Raw genomic sequence first — 15,434 nt, forward strand, 5'->3', positions numbered from 1 at the left:
AGAGAGAGAGATTCTGCAAAAGGGAGACAACCTTGCTTTCACACAGCTTTTCAATTCTGTTTCTTGTCTCTGGTGAGGCCCAGAGACCTAGCTCTTGCGTGGATTCTAAACCTCCAATAACATTGTCGTTTTGCTTAAGTCAGCTTAAACGGATTTTATTTCTTGCGGTCGAAATCCCTGAACAAAAACTTGGGAGCCATTAACGATGAGGTCCTGATCACAAGATCTGGTGTAGAACATTATGAGAAATGTACCCTGAGCCTCAATATCTGCTGTAAGACATCGTGGGACATGTATTTCAAACCTCTGATCCTCACCGGAGGGCATGCTGGGAGATGTAATCCTAGCCCCAGATCTCTGCCATGGGGTCTCATGGGAGATGAAGTCCTACCCTCCATTCCTGCTGTAAGGCATCATGGGAAATGTATTCCTAGCCTCCAGTGTCTGCTGGAGGGCATGGTGGTAGGTTGTAAACCTAGCCTCCAACCTCTGTGGGAAGCAATTATGGCAAAGGGGAAACTACCCTCAATTTTAATTGTAGAGCAGCTCAGGAAGTGCTATCTTGGCCTCATCTCTGCTGTAGGGCATCATGACAGATACAGCCCTAACCAGTTTTTGTTGTAAAATACTAAAGAAGATGAGATCTTTCCTTCCTTCTGTCCTTCCTTTCCTCCTTTCTTTCTTAATTACCTGCCATGTTCCAGGCATTATTCATCTCGGTACTGCGAAGACAGTGGTAGCGAACAAAAAAAGGTCTTGCCCTTTATGGAGATTATAGTGGGGCAAGTTAGCAAACTACCAAACAAATGACTATTCCCAGTAACCGTTGCAGCATAGCAAAATGCCCCAGAACTCAGTGGTGTGAAACTATAACCTCTTTATTTTACGATTCTGGGGGTCAAGAATTTGAGTGAGGCACAGCAGGATTGGTACTTATCTGTTTCACAATGAACTGGGGCCCAAATGGGCTCGCTGGGACAGCTGGAGGTGGGTGGGATGGTTCATATGGGGCCATATATCCGAAACCTTGGCTCTGGCTGCTGGCTGGTGTTGTGGATTGAATTGTGTCCCTCTCCCCCACAGTATATTGAAGTTCTAACCCCTAGGACCTATGAATGTGACCTTTTTTGGAAATAGGGTCTTTGCAGATGGGATTAAGGTGAGGTCACACTGGATTAGGGTGGGTCCCTAAATCCAGTGAGTGGTGTCCTTGTAAAGAGAGGAGAGATTTGGAGTGGCACAGCCACATTCACTGAGAAGAAGGCCACGTGAGGACAGAGGCAGAGATTGGAGTAGCGTGGCTGACAGCCCAGAAACACCAAGGATTGTCAGCAACCCCCAGAAGCCAGAAAGAGGCCAGAAAGTATCCTTCCCCAGCGACTTTAGAAAGAGCGTGGTACTGCCAACACCTTGATTTCAGACTTCTAACATCCAGAACTCTGAGAGAATACATTTCTGTGGCCGGAAGCCACCCAGTTAGAAAGTTGGTGGTTACAACAGCAGTCCTGGGAAACAAAAACAGCTGGGCTTCCCGACTCTCCTGCTGGGCTTGCGACGTCTAGGGCCGCTCTTTCGCCCACTTGTCTGGTGTCTGGGCTGAGATGGCTGGAACATCTGGGGGCTCTCTCCCCATGTGGCATCCATGCAAGAGCAGTGTGGGCGTCCCCGGAGCCCAGCAGTCTCATCACAGGAGGATTTTGACATGGCAGCTGGCTTCCCCAGAGCCAGTTTCTTAAAGCCTGGGCCCAGAACGTGGCATGGCATAACTGCCACCACATTTGATTGGTCAAAGCAGCCCCAGAGCCACTCACATTCAAAGCAGTGGAGATACTGGGGCCACCTCTTTAAGCCACCACAGCGACCCTCGGTGGCATGTGATTTGAGGGGGTCCTAAAAAGAAACCCTGTCCCTTCCCTGACCCCCAGTACTATGGAAGATGTCTTATCCTTTTTTTCATTAGCCATAGGGTCCTGGGGAACGTAATTTTGTCTCTTTGGGCTTGCCTCAGCAAATCATAGGAAACATGAATTCTTCAATATTGTGCCCCTAGAGTGCCATTGAAAGGAGAGTTCTGTCCTTTTCTCAGTCAGTCTGAAGGCATCCTAGGAAAAAGAGCCCAGCCTTTATCTCCTGCCACCAGGGCATCAGGGGAAATGTAGTCCTGTTCTGATTCCTCACTGCAGGGCCCCCAGGGAGTTCTGGCCATCAGATTATCCCTCCCATTCATCTCCGGTCTCAGAGCCCCCTAGGAAATGCAGATGCCTCTCCTTGGAACAACAAAGTAGTCTTGACCTTTGAAGCTTGGGAGAAGAGGTGGAAGGTTAGTGCTTTGGTGAGTGAGTTGGAGCCCAGAAATAGATGTGGAGGTGGCTTAGGATGGAAGCGGAACTGCTCCCCAGGCTGGGGCCCCCAGTGCCTGGGTCCTACAATGTGACCCCTAATTCTAGGAGCTGGACAAAATGTGCCCCACCCCATTCATCCTCCCAGAGAGATGCTACAGAGAAAGGAAGATCAGGCCTTGTTCACTGGTACAAAAATCTTTATTTAAAGTATAAAATATTAAATAAAACAAATATTAATTAATAATAACACCACTGGTACAACAATGCTAACATAACAAGACCTCTCCTGCTGGCCTGCAGTTTCTCCAGTTTTCTTCCCCTGGTTCTGCAACTCTGTGAGGCAGCTGGGAAAACTGAGACCTAGAGAGGACAGCACACTGGCCCGAGGTCACACAGCAAGTCTGCAGGGCTGGGAGCTGAGGGGAGGGCAAAGGGCTCCCCTGGATCCAGCCAGGGAAGGGGGAGTGTGGGGGGTCAGGTCCAGAGGAGAGTGCCTCCCCACAGTCTGGCAGTTATAAGCAGGGTGGCTGTGAGGCTGAGGTGGGCAGGACCAGGCCGGGGGGCACTGCCCATGCGGGGCTGGTGATCCTGGACTGGGAGGTTACACCCATTTCCGGTACAGCATGAGACGTTGAGATGAGTCAGGCTGAAGGCTTCAGCCACGTGGAGACTCTGGCACCATGACGGGGTCACACAGCCTCGTACTGTGTAGCTCGGGTCGCCCAGCCCTGAGGAGAGAGAAGACTGTGTGAGACTCCCAGCTCCTGGCGTCCACCTGCAGTGCTCACTGGGTGACCTGCCACCTTGTGGTGGACACTACCTGAAGAAAGCAGCAGTTTCAAGTGTGGACCCTCAGACCCTTCCGAGGGAACCGAGAAGTCAAAACTATACTCATAATAATACTAAAGCATCATTTGACTTTTCCATTCTTATGAGTGTACAGTGGGGGTTTTCCAGAAACCCTGGGACATGTGATCTTGCAGCCGATTGAATGCAGAAGCCGATATGAGGATCCAGCTGTCTTCTATTAAGCCAGACATGAAAGAGATTTGCAAAATGGTAGAAGGACCGCCAGTCTTCTTGTTAAACGTTTTCATTTTGGAAAATGTCATTTTTTTAAAGTAAAAAATGTTATGTTCACATGGAATGAGGTTTTATTTTATATTTTTATTTTAAGCTAATTTATTTTAAAATAAATTAATAGGGGCGCCTGGGTGGCTCAGGCGGTTAAGCGACCGACTCTCGGTTTCAGCTTAGGTTATGATCTCAGGGTTGTGAGATCAAGCTGGGCCTATGCTCCATGCTGGGCATGAAGCCTGCTTAAGACTCCCTCTCCCTCTCCCTCTGCCCTTCCTTCCCCCACTCGCAGGACCGCGCGCTCTCTCTCTCTCAAAAAATAAATAATAAATTAATAATTACTACATCTCTTAAAATATCTCAGTTTAACTTTAATGCAGTAAATATCTATAGGTATAACTGACACAAGAAATAATTTTTAAGAGCATGAAGGAATTTTGAGATGTTTGAGAACCGCTCTAACAGAGAGACCTGCCTAGGATAGTACAGGATGGAAGCCCGCCATGTGCTCAGGAAGTCCCACCTCCCGTGGGAAGTCCCATCCCCTTGTAGGAAGTCCCTTTCCCGGAGAAGTCCACATTTCTGTGGCTGGAAGGCCCATCTTAATGAAGTCCTAGTTCCTGATGACACTTTGGACCCTCCTGAAGGATGTCCTACCTTTTCCACAGAAAGACTAAGCTCCGTGAAGTCGACTTATGGCCGACAACCTGCCACCCACAAGTATCCTCTCGCAGGGCCCTAGAAGGGCTCACCATTAGTGCCTGTGGCTTCCAGACATTGATTCATTGGGCCTCGGCAGGGAGTCAGGGAAGTCTCTTCTGAGGAACATCCATGGGTGCTGTTCCCCTCACAGCTGTAACACTCGAGGCCATTCAGAGATAGGTTTTGAAGCTCCAGGACTTGGGAGAAGACAAGTGACACAGAAACCAAGGAAATTAGTATGGGGGTCCAGGCAGGTGGGGTGGAGGGCTGTCCTTCCTTGTATTTCCTCCCCTAGAACTGTCAACTTGCAGCCAGAGATGTCATGGAGCCACCTTGTGGTCAGGCATTGGAATAGCATTGTCTTGGGGGGGCGCTTTTTTTTTTTTTTTTTTAAGATTTTATTTATTTATTTGAGCTAGAGAGTGCCAGAGAGCACGAGCACGAGCACGGGGAGGGGCAGAGGGAGAGGGAGAAGCAGGCTCCCGTCTGATCAGGGAGCCGGATGTGGGACTCAATCCCAGAACCCTGAGATCATGACCTGAGCTGAAGGCAGACGCTTAACCAACAGAGCCACCCAGGTACTGCTTCTAGGGGGTTCTTTATAGAACCTGTGAGAGAAATCCCACCTCACTGCTCCTCCTGAGCCCCTATCTGACCAGGCACTGGGCGAGCAGCTGTGGAAGACGAAACAGTCCCTGTTCTACAGCACTTACCACTTAGAGCTACACTATCCAATATGGTAGCTACTAGTCACCTGTGGTTGTTTACATTTACACTGAAATGAATTCGTATTAACTAAAATTCAAAGTTCAGTTCACATTTCAAGTGCTCAACAGCCATATGCTATATGGACAGTGCAGATATAGAACATTTCTATCACTGTGGAAAGTTCTGTTGGGCAGTACTGGTTTATAGAGACAGAAAAACACCAAGCAGCGAGATGACGGTGGAGGGGAGGGACAGGGAATGTCCCTGAAGATGATACTTTGGAGCTGAGACCTAATAAAAGAGAAGTAGCCAGCCGGGTAAACTCTTGGGGGAGATGTGTTCCTGGTGGAGGGTACTGCATGCGCAAAGGCCATGAGGCAGGATGGATTTTGGTGGCTGCGGAAACCGAATGTAAAGCGTGAGGCAGACAGGTGCTGGATTACATAGAGCATAGGGTGGTCTTTGGATTTTATTCTGAGAGCAAGGAGGAGTCGCTGCAGTGCCTAAGGAAGGAAAGTGACGTGCTCTGGTTTACATGGAAGGAGAGTGACGTGCTCTGGTTTACATTTTTAAGAAAGCACTCTTGCTGCTGTGTTGAGCACTGGCTGTAGGAGGCAGGGGTGGAAGCAGGGGGACCAGCAAGAGGGTTATCACAACAATCTAGGCAGGAGCTCCCGGTGGTGTGGGCCAGCAGCGTGGAAGGATTCAAGGAAGTATAAAGCATGGGTCTTGGTAAAGGTTTGATGGGCTCATTCAATTTCCATACAAGCCTTCTTTGAGGAGGGGCTTTCAGAGGAGATGGATACCTAGAGAGGAGGGGTGGCCTGCAAGTGAGGGGCAGAAGCCTGGGTACACCTCCCTGCCCAGATGCCCGGCCTCATGCTGCATGGTTCCCTTGCCCCTCACCTGGGCCCCCATTGCATTTGGTGGTGTTGCAGCACTGCAGGAAGTGGAAGGTGTGGTTGTTATGGAAGCCGGTGGGGCCTGGGCAGCCCGGAAGTTTGCCACAGCCACGGGTGTGGTGCTCATCCCTTGGACTGCCTGTTGGGGGCAGAGGAGAGAGGTCAGATTTTTCAGGGGCTGACACTGGCTTTGCCCACCACCACAACAGTCATTTGCCCATTTCCTGCCTCACTGTTCATTATAGGACCTTAATTTTATCTGGGGCAGCCATATATCTAGGCCAAAAAAACCCCAAAAAACCAACCACATTTTCCAGCTTCCATAGGTATAATCATGTGGCTAAGTTCTGGCCAATGTGATATAAATAGAAAAGTTTTATGGGACTTCCAGAAAGGAGAACTCTCACAAAAGGAGGGGTGCCTACTTTTTGTTCCTTTTCCTCTTTCTCCTTCCTGAAACTTGGACATGAGGTTTGGAGCTCTGGCAGCCATGTTGGACTATGAGGCAATCTTGAGAATGGAAGCAATATACAAGAAATGAGAAGGCATCTGGGCTCTTGGTGACTGTAGAACTGTCCTAGTGGCCCAGGACTTCCTAGCACTAGACTTTTTGTGCGTGAGAGAAGTAACTTTCTACCTTGCTTAAATCCTTGTTATTCTGGGGTCCTTGTTGTTAAGGGCAGCCTTGGGGAGGAGCAAAGCAGGGGGGAGGAGCTGCTGATAGGTTGGAGCTCACCTTCCAGGCTCCGGTGGGTCACCACTTCCACGCACTGTTCTGTAGGGCTGCGGCATTGCAGGCTCTGGCTCCAGCCCCTCTCACAACTCAGATCTGATGAGGCGCAGGAAACACATTCGAGGTAACGGCTTCGGGTTCGGGGAAAGGTGGAAGGCCGACCTGTTTGGGGAGGGGCAGGAGGGTGAGACTCCGTGAGGAGAGTTTCAGAAATCTAGCTCCCTTGAAGACTCACCTTAGCATCAATTCCTCCTTATCTCACCCTTCATCCAATCATCAAAGCCCTGCCCATCCCACTTCCTGAATCTTTCTGGCATCCATCCCCTCCTTTCCAGCCCCATGACCAGGTCAGAACTCCTTCAATACCAGGTTCCTCCCTGGCCTTCTGGTTTCCATCCTTGCCCCCAGCCCCACCCAGTGCATCCCCACATTGCCCTAGAAGGATGTTCTAATACTCAAATCTGACACTACCTCTGCTCTGCTCAGAACCTCTCCATGGCTCCCCAGTGCCCTCAGAATAAAATCCAAGCTACTTAGCGTGGCATTCAAGGCCCATCAACCTCTGGGTCCCGGCCCCCTCTCCTGCCTCATCCCCCTCCACTAGCCCCTCAGACTCTACTTCCCATGACTTCCCACAGTCCCTGAACGTACATGCTGACTGGCATCCAGCCTTTGCCTAGAACACGCTCCCCTGGCTCCCTACTCTCCCCGTCTCCTCCTACTCATTCTTCAGGCAACATCTTCTCAAATTTCACCTCCTCTAAGAAGTCCTCCCTGACCTCCCTCTGGGCTCCCCAATCCCAGCCACACCCACTTTGGGTCATTCCCCTGTCTGACTGGACTCTGAGCCCCAGGAGGTAGAGCCAAGGCTGTCCTGATCATTACTGTGTCCCAACACAACCCAGCACAGGGCCAGAGCCAGAGAAGACATTCAGTAAATATTTGTTAAATGAATGAATGAATGAAGAATTGCTTAAAACCCTGCTATTGTTCTCTGTGGTAGCCAGTCTCTGAGACGGCCCCCAGTGACCCCTGTTTCCTGGTACACACGCTCAAAGAATAGGGCTGACCTGTGTAACTAATGGGATATTGCGGAAACGATGGTGTATGACTCCGCGCTAGATCATAAAAGGCATCGAAACTTCTTCCTGGCTCTCTCTTGGATTATTTGGTCTGGAGGGAGTCCAGCTGTCATGTGGTTAGAACACTCAAACACCCCATGGTGAGGTCTATGTGGCGAGGAACCGAGGCCTTTGTGCAAGCTACGGGAGGGGACCATCCATGTGACTAAAACTCCCTTGGGAGCCTTGAGATGACGGCAGCTCCACTGTCATCTTGATTGCAACCTCACGAAAGATCCAGAACCACCTACTTAAGCCACTTGCAGATTCTTCAGAATCTGACCTTCAGAAACTTCGTGAAATAACACATGCTCATTTTTGTTTTAAGTTCTGGGACGATCTGTGATGAGGTGATAGATGATAGATAATTAATGCACTACCCGATTGTGTCAGGGATCCAAGCCTTGCTTGATTGATCTGTGATAATACTGCCTCTCATTACCTGCTGGTCCAGGCCAAGGGGCTGAATTATTTTTCTCTGGAAACACTAGAGTCATTCCTCCGGCCAGGCCTTGGCTCACACCATTCTGGAGCCTGGCATGCCCTCCCTTTCCTGACCCCAAATATCCAAGTTGAGTCAGGGCCAAGTCCTACAGAAGGGAGAGGGCTGTCTCAGCCACTCTCTCAGCTGGCAGGCCAGCTGTTGGAATTTGGTGAATCATTTACATCCAAGGCCAAATCTTCCCCAACCCTGAAGAAAAATAATTAAAATGCCAATGACCCTTGTCTTCTCACATGAACTTCCATGAAAATGGAAACATGGATTGCCATCACCACCATTATACCATCCTTGTGTCCCCTAGTGACCTGTTCTTCTTATGTTGCTCTTCTAAATGTGGGTCACCCTCAGGGTTCTGTCTTAGGCCCTTTTCATTTCTCATGGTGCACACCCTTTCCCACGGGGATGTCATCTATTGACCTGGCTTCATTTCCACGTGTCTGCTGGGAACTCACTGCAGGCAGGACTTCCTCTGAGCTCCACACCTGTACACCCAACTGCCTCCTGGAGAGGCCCTCTGGCTGTCCCTCAAACACCTGAGTCTCTACATGCCCCAAAGGAAGCTCTCTATCTTCTCTATCTTCTCTAAATTGGTCCTTCTCTTCTGAATTTCATATCCCTGCGGTGGTCCCATTCAGTCCCCCGGGCAGAAACCTGGCAGGTTCCTTGATCCTCCACATCTAGGCACCAATCTGGAGACTTCTCCTGGCCTGACTTCTAGTTCTTTAATCCTTTTGCCCCACTGCTTCTGGTCAATATTAAGCACATCTATTGAGTTCTTAATCTCAGTCACTATTCTTTGTTTTCTGTTTGACTCTTTTAAAAAATGGACTCCACCTTTCTGCTAAATTTTATCCTTTTCTCTATTTTTTTGGACTATATTGATCGTGGCTATTTTAACTGTTCCTGTCTAATAACTCCACTATCTGAATCATTGCAAGTCTGTTTCTACTTTTGGATTTTTCTCTACGTTTCCTGTTAATTGGTCCATTCAGTTTTCTTTGGTGTACCTTGTAAGTTTTGATTAGATGTCAGACATCATAATGAAAATTTGGAAAGGCTCTATGGGGCGCCTGGGTGGCGTAGTCGTTAAGCGTCTGCCTTCCACTCAGGGTGTGATCCCAGCGTTCTGGGATCGAGTCCCACATCGGGCTCCTCCGCTAGGAGCCTGCTTCTTCCTCTCCCACTCCCCCTGCTTGTGTTCCCTCTCTCGCTGGCTGTCTCTCTCTGTCAAATAAATAAATAAAATCTTTAAAAAAAAAAAAAGAAAATTTGGAAAGGCTCTAAATAATGTTATTTTCTTCCCAAGAAGGTCAGGTTTTCTTCCTGCTGAAGATCAGATGTAGGCATGTTTAGGGCTGGTCTCTTTCAGTTTTGCCCTTACGTCTAGGGTATGGTCTCAGAGGAAAGCTTGGAGTGGTTACCAAGGCCTCTCTATCCAACTTGGCAACTTTTGTTTCCTCAGCATCATATGCCTGCTGGAATCCTTGTTCAGTTCTGTAGCTTCCCAGATACTATTTTCTGCTGAGTTTCTTGGAGTCTCACCCTGTGCATGTACAGCTTGCCAATGACTTAAAGGAAATCTGCAGATTTGGGGACACCCTTTTCTGTGGTTCCATACATTCCCAGACTCTATCTCTCATTTTCCAGACCCTCTGGGAGCCCTAGACTCTAACCCCTGTCTTCTCAGTCTAGCAATGATCTCTCTTATTTGGGTTATATTTCCCCTTTGCAGCAGTGAATTGAAAAGTGCACTCAAGGATAAAGCCAGCTTCCTGTATTTCTGTGCTTCCCTTATTTCAAAGATTGTAGCAACTCAAGTTCCTCTCTTCATTAGCTGCTCTCCAGTGACCTCAAGTAATTGTTTATAATCTGTCCAGCTTTTCTGGCTGTCACTGGCAGATTAAGATACGTGTGACTCCATCATGACCAGAACAGCAAACCTACCCCCTTGTCTAATCCACCAGTAAGTTCTGCTTGTCTACCTGCTACATAGTTCTTAAAATCCACCCACTTCTCTCCATGTGCATGGTTGACATTTTAATGCAATCACTCTCTTCTTCATCTGGACCATCTCACCCACCTCCAAGGTGGACTGCCCTCATCTACTTTCCCTCCATCATTGCTTTCGTCTGAGATCAGAATAATTTGTTTAAAAATGCAAATCTGATCATGACACTCTCTGCTTACAACCCTTTTATGACTGGGGCATCTGGATGACTCAGTTGGTTAGGTGTCAGACTCTTGGTTTTCGCTCAGGTCATGATCTCATGGTTGTGGGATTGAGCCTCCCCCCCTCAACCCGTTGGCTCCACATTCAGTGGGAAGTCTGCTTGAGATTCTCTCTCTCCCTCTTTCTGCCCCTTCCCCCACTCATTGTGTGTGCACTCTCTCTCTCAAATAAATAAATCTAAAAACCAAACAGACAAACAAACAAAGCTCAACCCTTTTATGACCTCCCCCTGTTGCCAGTATGGTCTATATTCCTCACCACAACCTAGAAGGCCCCATGTAGTATGACCTTGCCAATTTTGCCAGCTCCTCTTGCCCTGTGTTTTCTTTCCTCCAGCCATACTACTTTCAGCCACCTTTGGGCCTTGGTATCTGATTGCTTTTCCTAGAAAACCCTTTCTACTGTCTTTTTAACAGTCTGATTCCTGCTCATCCCTCAAGATCCAGCTTAGTTGTTGTTTTCTGTAGGAAAACTTCTTTGACTGGAGTCCAGTATCTCCCCTAGGGTCCCAGTATCTCCCCTAGGGTCCCACAGCTCCTACTCTTCATTCATCCCAGCCCTGATCACTCTGGCCTCTGTTTCCCTCATCTCAGCCCTGAAAATTCTGGACTGTGCTTCCCAACTACATCTCTGACCCCTCTAAGACCAGGGGGTCTCATGGTCCTGACCCCTCTGCTTGTGCTTCCCCATCCTGGCTCTGACTGTAATCTGAGCAGTCACTGTCTGGTGATGGGTCTGTCACCCCCACTCCCACCCCACTGACTGTAAGCCCATGGTAAGGCCCAAAGCTGTCTTGGTCACTTCTGTATCCCCAGTATCACATAAATACAGGATGTGGTTTAACCAACTATTCAGTAATCACAAGCAAGGTAAAATGGCCTTAGAAATGGGGCTAATAATCGCTTTATCATTTATTAAATTACTGAATTGATAGCTGTTGCCTCAAGCTTGCTGGTAAACCCCTGACCACTCCCAACTCTCTCTTTAGAACCCTATGTCTCCAAGATCCATCAGCTAAAGAGGGGGCTCTAGGAGTATTCCAATTGGTCAATGCCTTCTGCATTGACTGATATTGTTAAATCTTCTGAATATTATCTATGATTCGAAGAATTACTTAGATTCGACTATCAGTGTTTTCCTTAAGCACATCTAACAGAAAGCTAAAGCCAGCGTCCCCTCTCTTGTCACTTCCTTGAAAATAAACATCTGATTCAGTCTCCACCTACAGACGAAAGTTTGAGGTCAGCATGGATGAATGAGAAACGGTGAAAACATAGGTGCTATGCTTACTGACGTCATTGGGACTGGCCTGGCCTTAACCAATTTCCTTCCTCGCCAGGCCCAGAAAGAGGAATCTACATGCATGACCATGCAACATGGATCCGTTGCTTCCTACCCTCTCCTGTGGGAACTGGAGAACCTGAGCCTAAGTCTTTTTGTTAAACCGGCATTTGAGAGTCGGGGCTGGTGGGGGCAGGATCAGGAGAATGATGGTGGCAGGGTCGAGCATGGTGAGGGCTGCCCAACTCACCAGGGATGGGTCGGTTGCACAAGTCAGTCCCGCACAGGGTCTCCGTAAGAGTGATGATCTGCATGCCTGTCCGATAGCTCAGGGTCCTGTTCCTCTTCTCCGGATGGGCACAGCCTCTCTCCACCACCTCCAGCTCTTCACCTCCTGTGAGGAATAGATCTTTGTCACCCCAAAGGCAACCCTGGGCCCAACCAGCCTCTGACACTCTTGGTCCTAAGGTCACCCACTTCTGGGGCTGATCCTTGCCAGGCCTCTTCTCTTGGGTCCAGCCGTCTCCCCTCCTCGCCCTCCCACCACAGGGAGCCTACTCTCTCTTAGTGACCACACTATGGCTGAGGCCATCTGGATCCATCTACCCCTCCCTCCCAGCTTAGTGATTTTAGCAGGGAGATGCCTCTAATAGGAATTTTTTAAAGGAGATTGTTACAGGCTTCCCAAAAAGCATAAGAGAACGATACAATAAATACTTGTGCATTCATCACCAAATTTTATAAAATATTAGAAAATTTTGCTGTATTTGTTTCTGATATTTTTTTGAAGAACTGACATTTAAAAGATAGAGTTAACACCTCCTGCCCACTCCCCCAAATCCCATTCCCCTTATGCCCTGTCCGGAAGCAACCACTGGGGTAGGTAATTCTCACACTAGGTACGCATCATAATGTATGATTTCTTTATACATTATTTATGGCATATTGTTAAATACTATTTATATTAAAAGCTGTCATACCATGCAACACGCTTTTTTTCCCCTCAACCTGATGTTTTTGAGACGTATCCACTTTAATACCTACAGCTGAAGTTCCTTCATTTAAACTGCCGTGGAGCATTCCATTGTGTGATTACACCATCATGTTTCTCCTCCACTGATCGGTAATCCATACCACCAACATCACTGCTAAGAACATTCTTATACATGTGTCCCTGGGCACGTGTGTCCAAGGTTCTCGGGGGTTTCTATATTCCTAGAAGTTGAACTGCTGGCTGGAGGGTATGCTAATCTTCATCTGTACTAGAGACTTCCAAATTGCTCTGTGCAGTGGATGCACGAATTTATCCCCATTAACAGGATAGCTCCACATCTCACCCATCCCAGCATTGTCAGATTTTTAAATGCTTGTCCCTCTGGTAGGTATGAAATAGGGTCCCCTTGTCTTTTTTTGTTTGCATTTCCCTGATTACTGGTGAAATACGTTTTCTTGGTCACTTGCGTTCCCTGTCATGCTGTAGCGGGGGAGCTCACCTTCCCATATGCGCAAGATCGTGGTCCTGCAGAGGTCCTGGCCACCAGCACACTCTTCCACCTGGCACTTCCCGGTCCTCTGACACAGCATGCACTGTAGGCTCCAGGAGCCTGCGGAGAAAGAGGGAGGAGAGAAGAAATTGTTACAGCTCCGAGCCCTCCTTCATGCCCCAGTACCAGGATCAAGTCTCTTGGCCTTGTGCACTCAGGTTCGCGCTCCACATTCTGCCCACCTCTCACCTCTCTGCTCCAGCCCTGGGTTTGGGTCAGCAGTACTTCCGGTCTATCTCTAAACCCATATTTTATCTACAGCCCCTAAGCTAAAGTTCGATCTCTTCCCACAGTCCTTCCCTAAAGTCCCCCCTGGTTCATTTTCCCTTGAATTCTGTTACAGCGCCAGGCCTATCCTGAGTCCAATCCCCACCCTCTCCGTCCATCTGAATGTTCTAGCCCAGCTCCAATTTAGGTCCTTTCCCGCATTCCACAGGCCCTCGGTCTATTCTGCTTCGAAAGCTCCCCTAAGGGCGTTCTACCTTCACCCAACTGCAGCTGATCTTCACGTTCTACCCCAGTTCCCAGTGACCCTCACTTACTATCCCCCCCTTTAATGCCCCCAGACTCTACTCTTTTCCATAGCCTCTCCCCAACGTTCTCTTCCGCCGCCGATCAGTCCAGGCCAAAGTTTTAACTTCGCCCATCAGCCCACGGGAAGTTCTAACCCCAACTGCTGTAGCCACCCCCCCAGGTTCTCTCCCCTCACCCCAGCCCCTCCCCTCAAGTTTCTCTCCCTGCCCCCAGCTCCTCCCCCGAGATTCTCGCTCCGCCCACTAACTCTCCCTGAGGGTTTAGCCCCGCCCACTCGCCCCTCCTGCGGTAATAACTTGGCCCACTAGCCCCGCCCCAACACCTCCCCTGCTGGGGTCCATTCCCCACCCCAAATTCGCAGTCTTCTGGGGTCATTATTCATTCTTGGCCACGAAAGATCCGGAGACCTTTCCGGGTTATTCATTGTTGAACCGCCCCTCAACCCCCTGCTCCCCCTTCCCTGCCCCGCCCTGACTCAGTTCCTTCTCAATTTCCTCTCGCAGTTCAACCCTCTCCCGTACATTTCCCGGGAAAGGAGTTGAGAGAGTAGCTAGGGTATAATGAAAGGGAAGGGTCCTCCAGCGACAAGCCCTGGATTCACCAGCCTCTGTCTCTGAGACGTTCGGCCTCTCTGTTTAGATCTTTTGTAAAACGAGGCTTCGTTCTCCGGGTCTTTCAAAGGGGCTGGGTCGGGGCGGGGGCGGTAGGGAGCCCCGACCGAGCGCGGAGAGCTGGGGGACGCCCCTGCGGGGCCAGAATCTCACTTACTCAAGGACTGGATGTAGGTTACCTCTCTGAGCCTGTTTCCTTCTCTGTGAAACAGGGTTAAAATAGCGGTGGCCGTCCAGTCTGAAATCGCAGGGCAGGAGCGTAGAGGAGCCCCTGGAATACGGAGCGCACTCCTTCCGCGGCCGCTGCGGCGAACTGCCTTCGCTCGTCTAGTATTTCCTGAGCCCCTCCTGCTGGCCTGGTACTACTGTGCTGTGCGGGGCTGCAGGTGGCTGGAGGATTATTGTGTGAGGGGGAGGGCTGGGGACTGAGCCCCCCTCCTCCAGCTCATCCGCCTCTGAGCCCCCCGCCCCTCCCCCTCTCCACTGCGGTCAGGACCCAGTGCCCAGCGCAGGGGTTTGGGCGCCCAGCCCCTACCTGGAATGCAGGTCTGGACCGACAGCAGCAGCAGCGGCAGCAGCAGCGGGCGGCCCATGTCTGGCAGCAGCTCCTGTCCGTGTGGCTCCCCGCACCTCTCAGTCTGGCCCGGGGAAGGAGACAGTTTTGTGCCCCCGGGGCTCCTCCCAGAGATTTTGCGAAAGAGCGAGTCAGCCCCAGAGTGTTTCCCCCTCCTCCCCCATTCACCCCTCCTCCTCAAAAACTTCCTTTGCCAGGGCGCGGCCAGCCAGGAGGAGGGGGGATAGGCTCTGCTCTGAGTCATGTGGCCGTGGTCACACTGTCTGCAGGCTGCCGAAGTGCTAACTCAGTGGCCTTTCACAGCTCACTTCCCAGGGCAGGAGTCCCAGCAAGAGGCAGGGCCGGCTGACGGACACCCTGCAGCACCAAGCTAAGTCCCCGTGGCCGCCGCTGGCATCGCGGACAGACAGCGCCAAGCGATGATTGCCGTTATCCGGCACGTCTTCTTAGTGCTGCCCAGGGTCGCAAGGACGCAGATGTGCGGCTGGGTTCGTGGGCGCCCAGCAGTCCAGACCCGCCGCTGTGGGCTTTAGCTGCGGGTGCTGAGCACGCCCCATGGCCTTCCTGGGCCTT

The 15,434-nt window shown here is 50.1% G+C and overlaps 1 protein-coding gene across 3 annotated transcripts; it reads right to left on the bottom strand.

The window, feature by feature from the left end:
* Positions 1–2,521: 2,521 nt before the first annotated feature.
* On the bottom strand, positions 2,522–14,980 carry PLAUR (plasminogen activator, urokinase receptor). 3 transcript variants are annotated; one of them, XM_002923928.4, is made up of 7 exons: positions 14,823–14,980; positions 13,092–13,202; positions 11,849–11,992; positions 6,468–6,626; positions 5,736–5,870; positions 4,172–4,318; positions 2,522–3,070 (listed from the first exon to the last, which is right to left on the bottom strand). In XM_002923928.4, exons 1-7 carry the CDS (start codon positions 14,878–14,880, stop codon positions 2,817–2,819), a joined length of 1,008 nt encoding a protein of 335 aa, XP_002923974.2. In that variant the 5' UTR covers positions 14,881–14,980; the 3' UTR covers positions 2,522–2,816. The 3 variants fall into 3 exon arrangements, with proteins under 3 accessions (XP_002923974.2, XP_034493754.1, XP_019660097.2); XM_034637863.1 differs by lacking the exon at positions 14,823–14,980 and adding an exon at positions 14,467–14,666; XM_019804538.2 differs by lacking the exon at positions 4,172–4,318.
* Positions 14,981–15,434: the final 454 nt, after the last annotated feature.

The sequence above is a fragment of the Ailuropoda melanoleuca genome, chromosome 12, assembly GCF_002007445.2.
Source record: "Ailuropoda melanoleuca isolate Jingjing chromosome 12, ASM200744v2, whole genome shotgun sequence".
Classification (NCBI taxonomy): domain Eukaryota; kingdom Metazoa; phylum Chordata; class Mammalia; order Carnivora; family Ursidae; genus Ailuropoda; species Ailuropoda melanoleuca.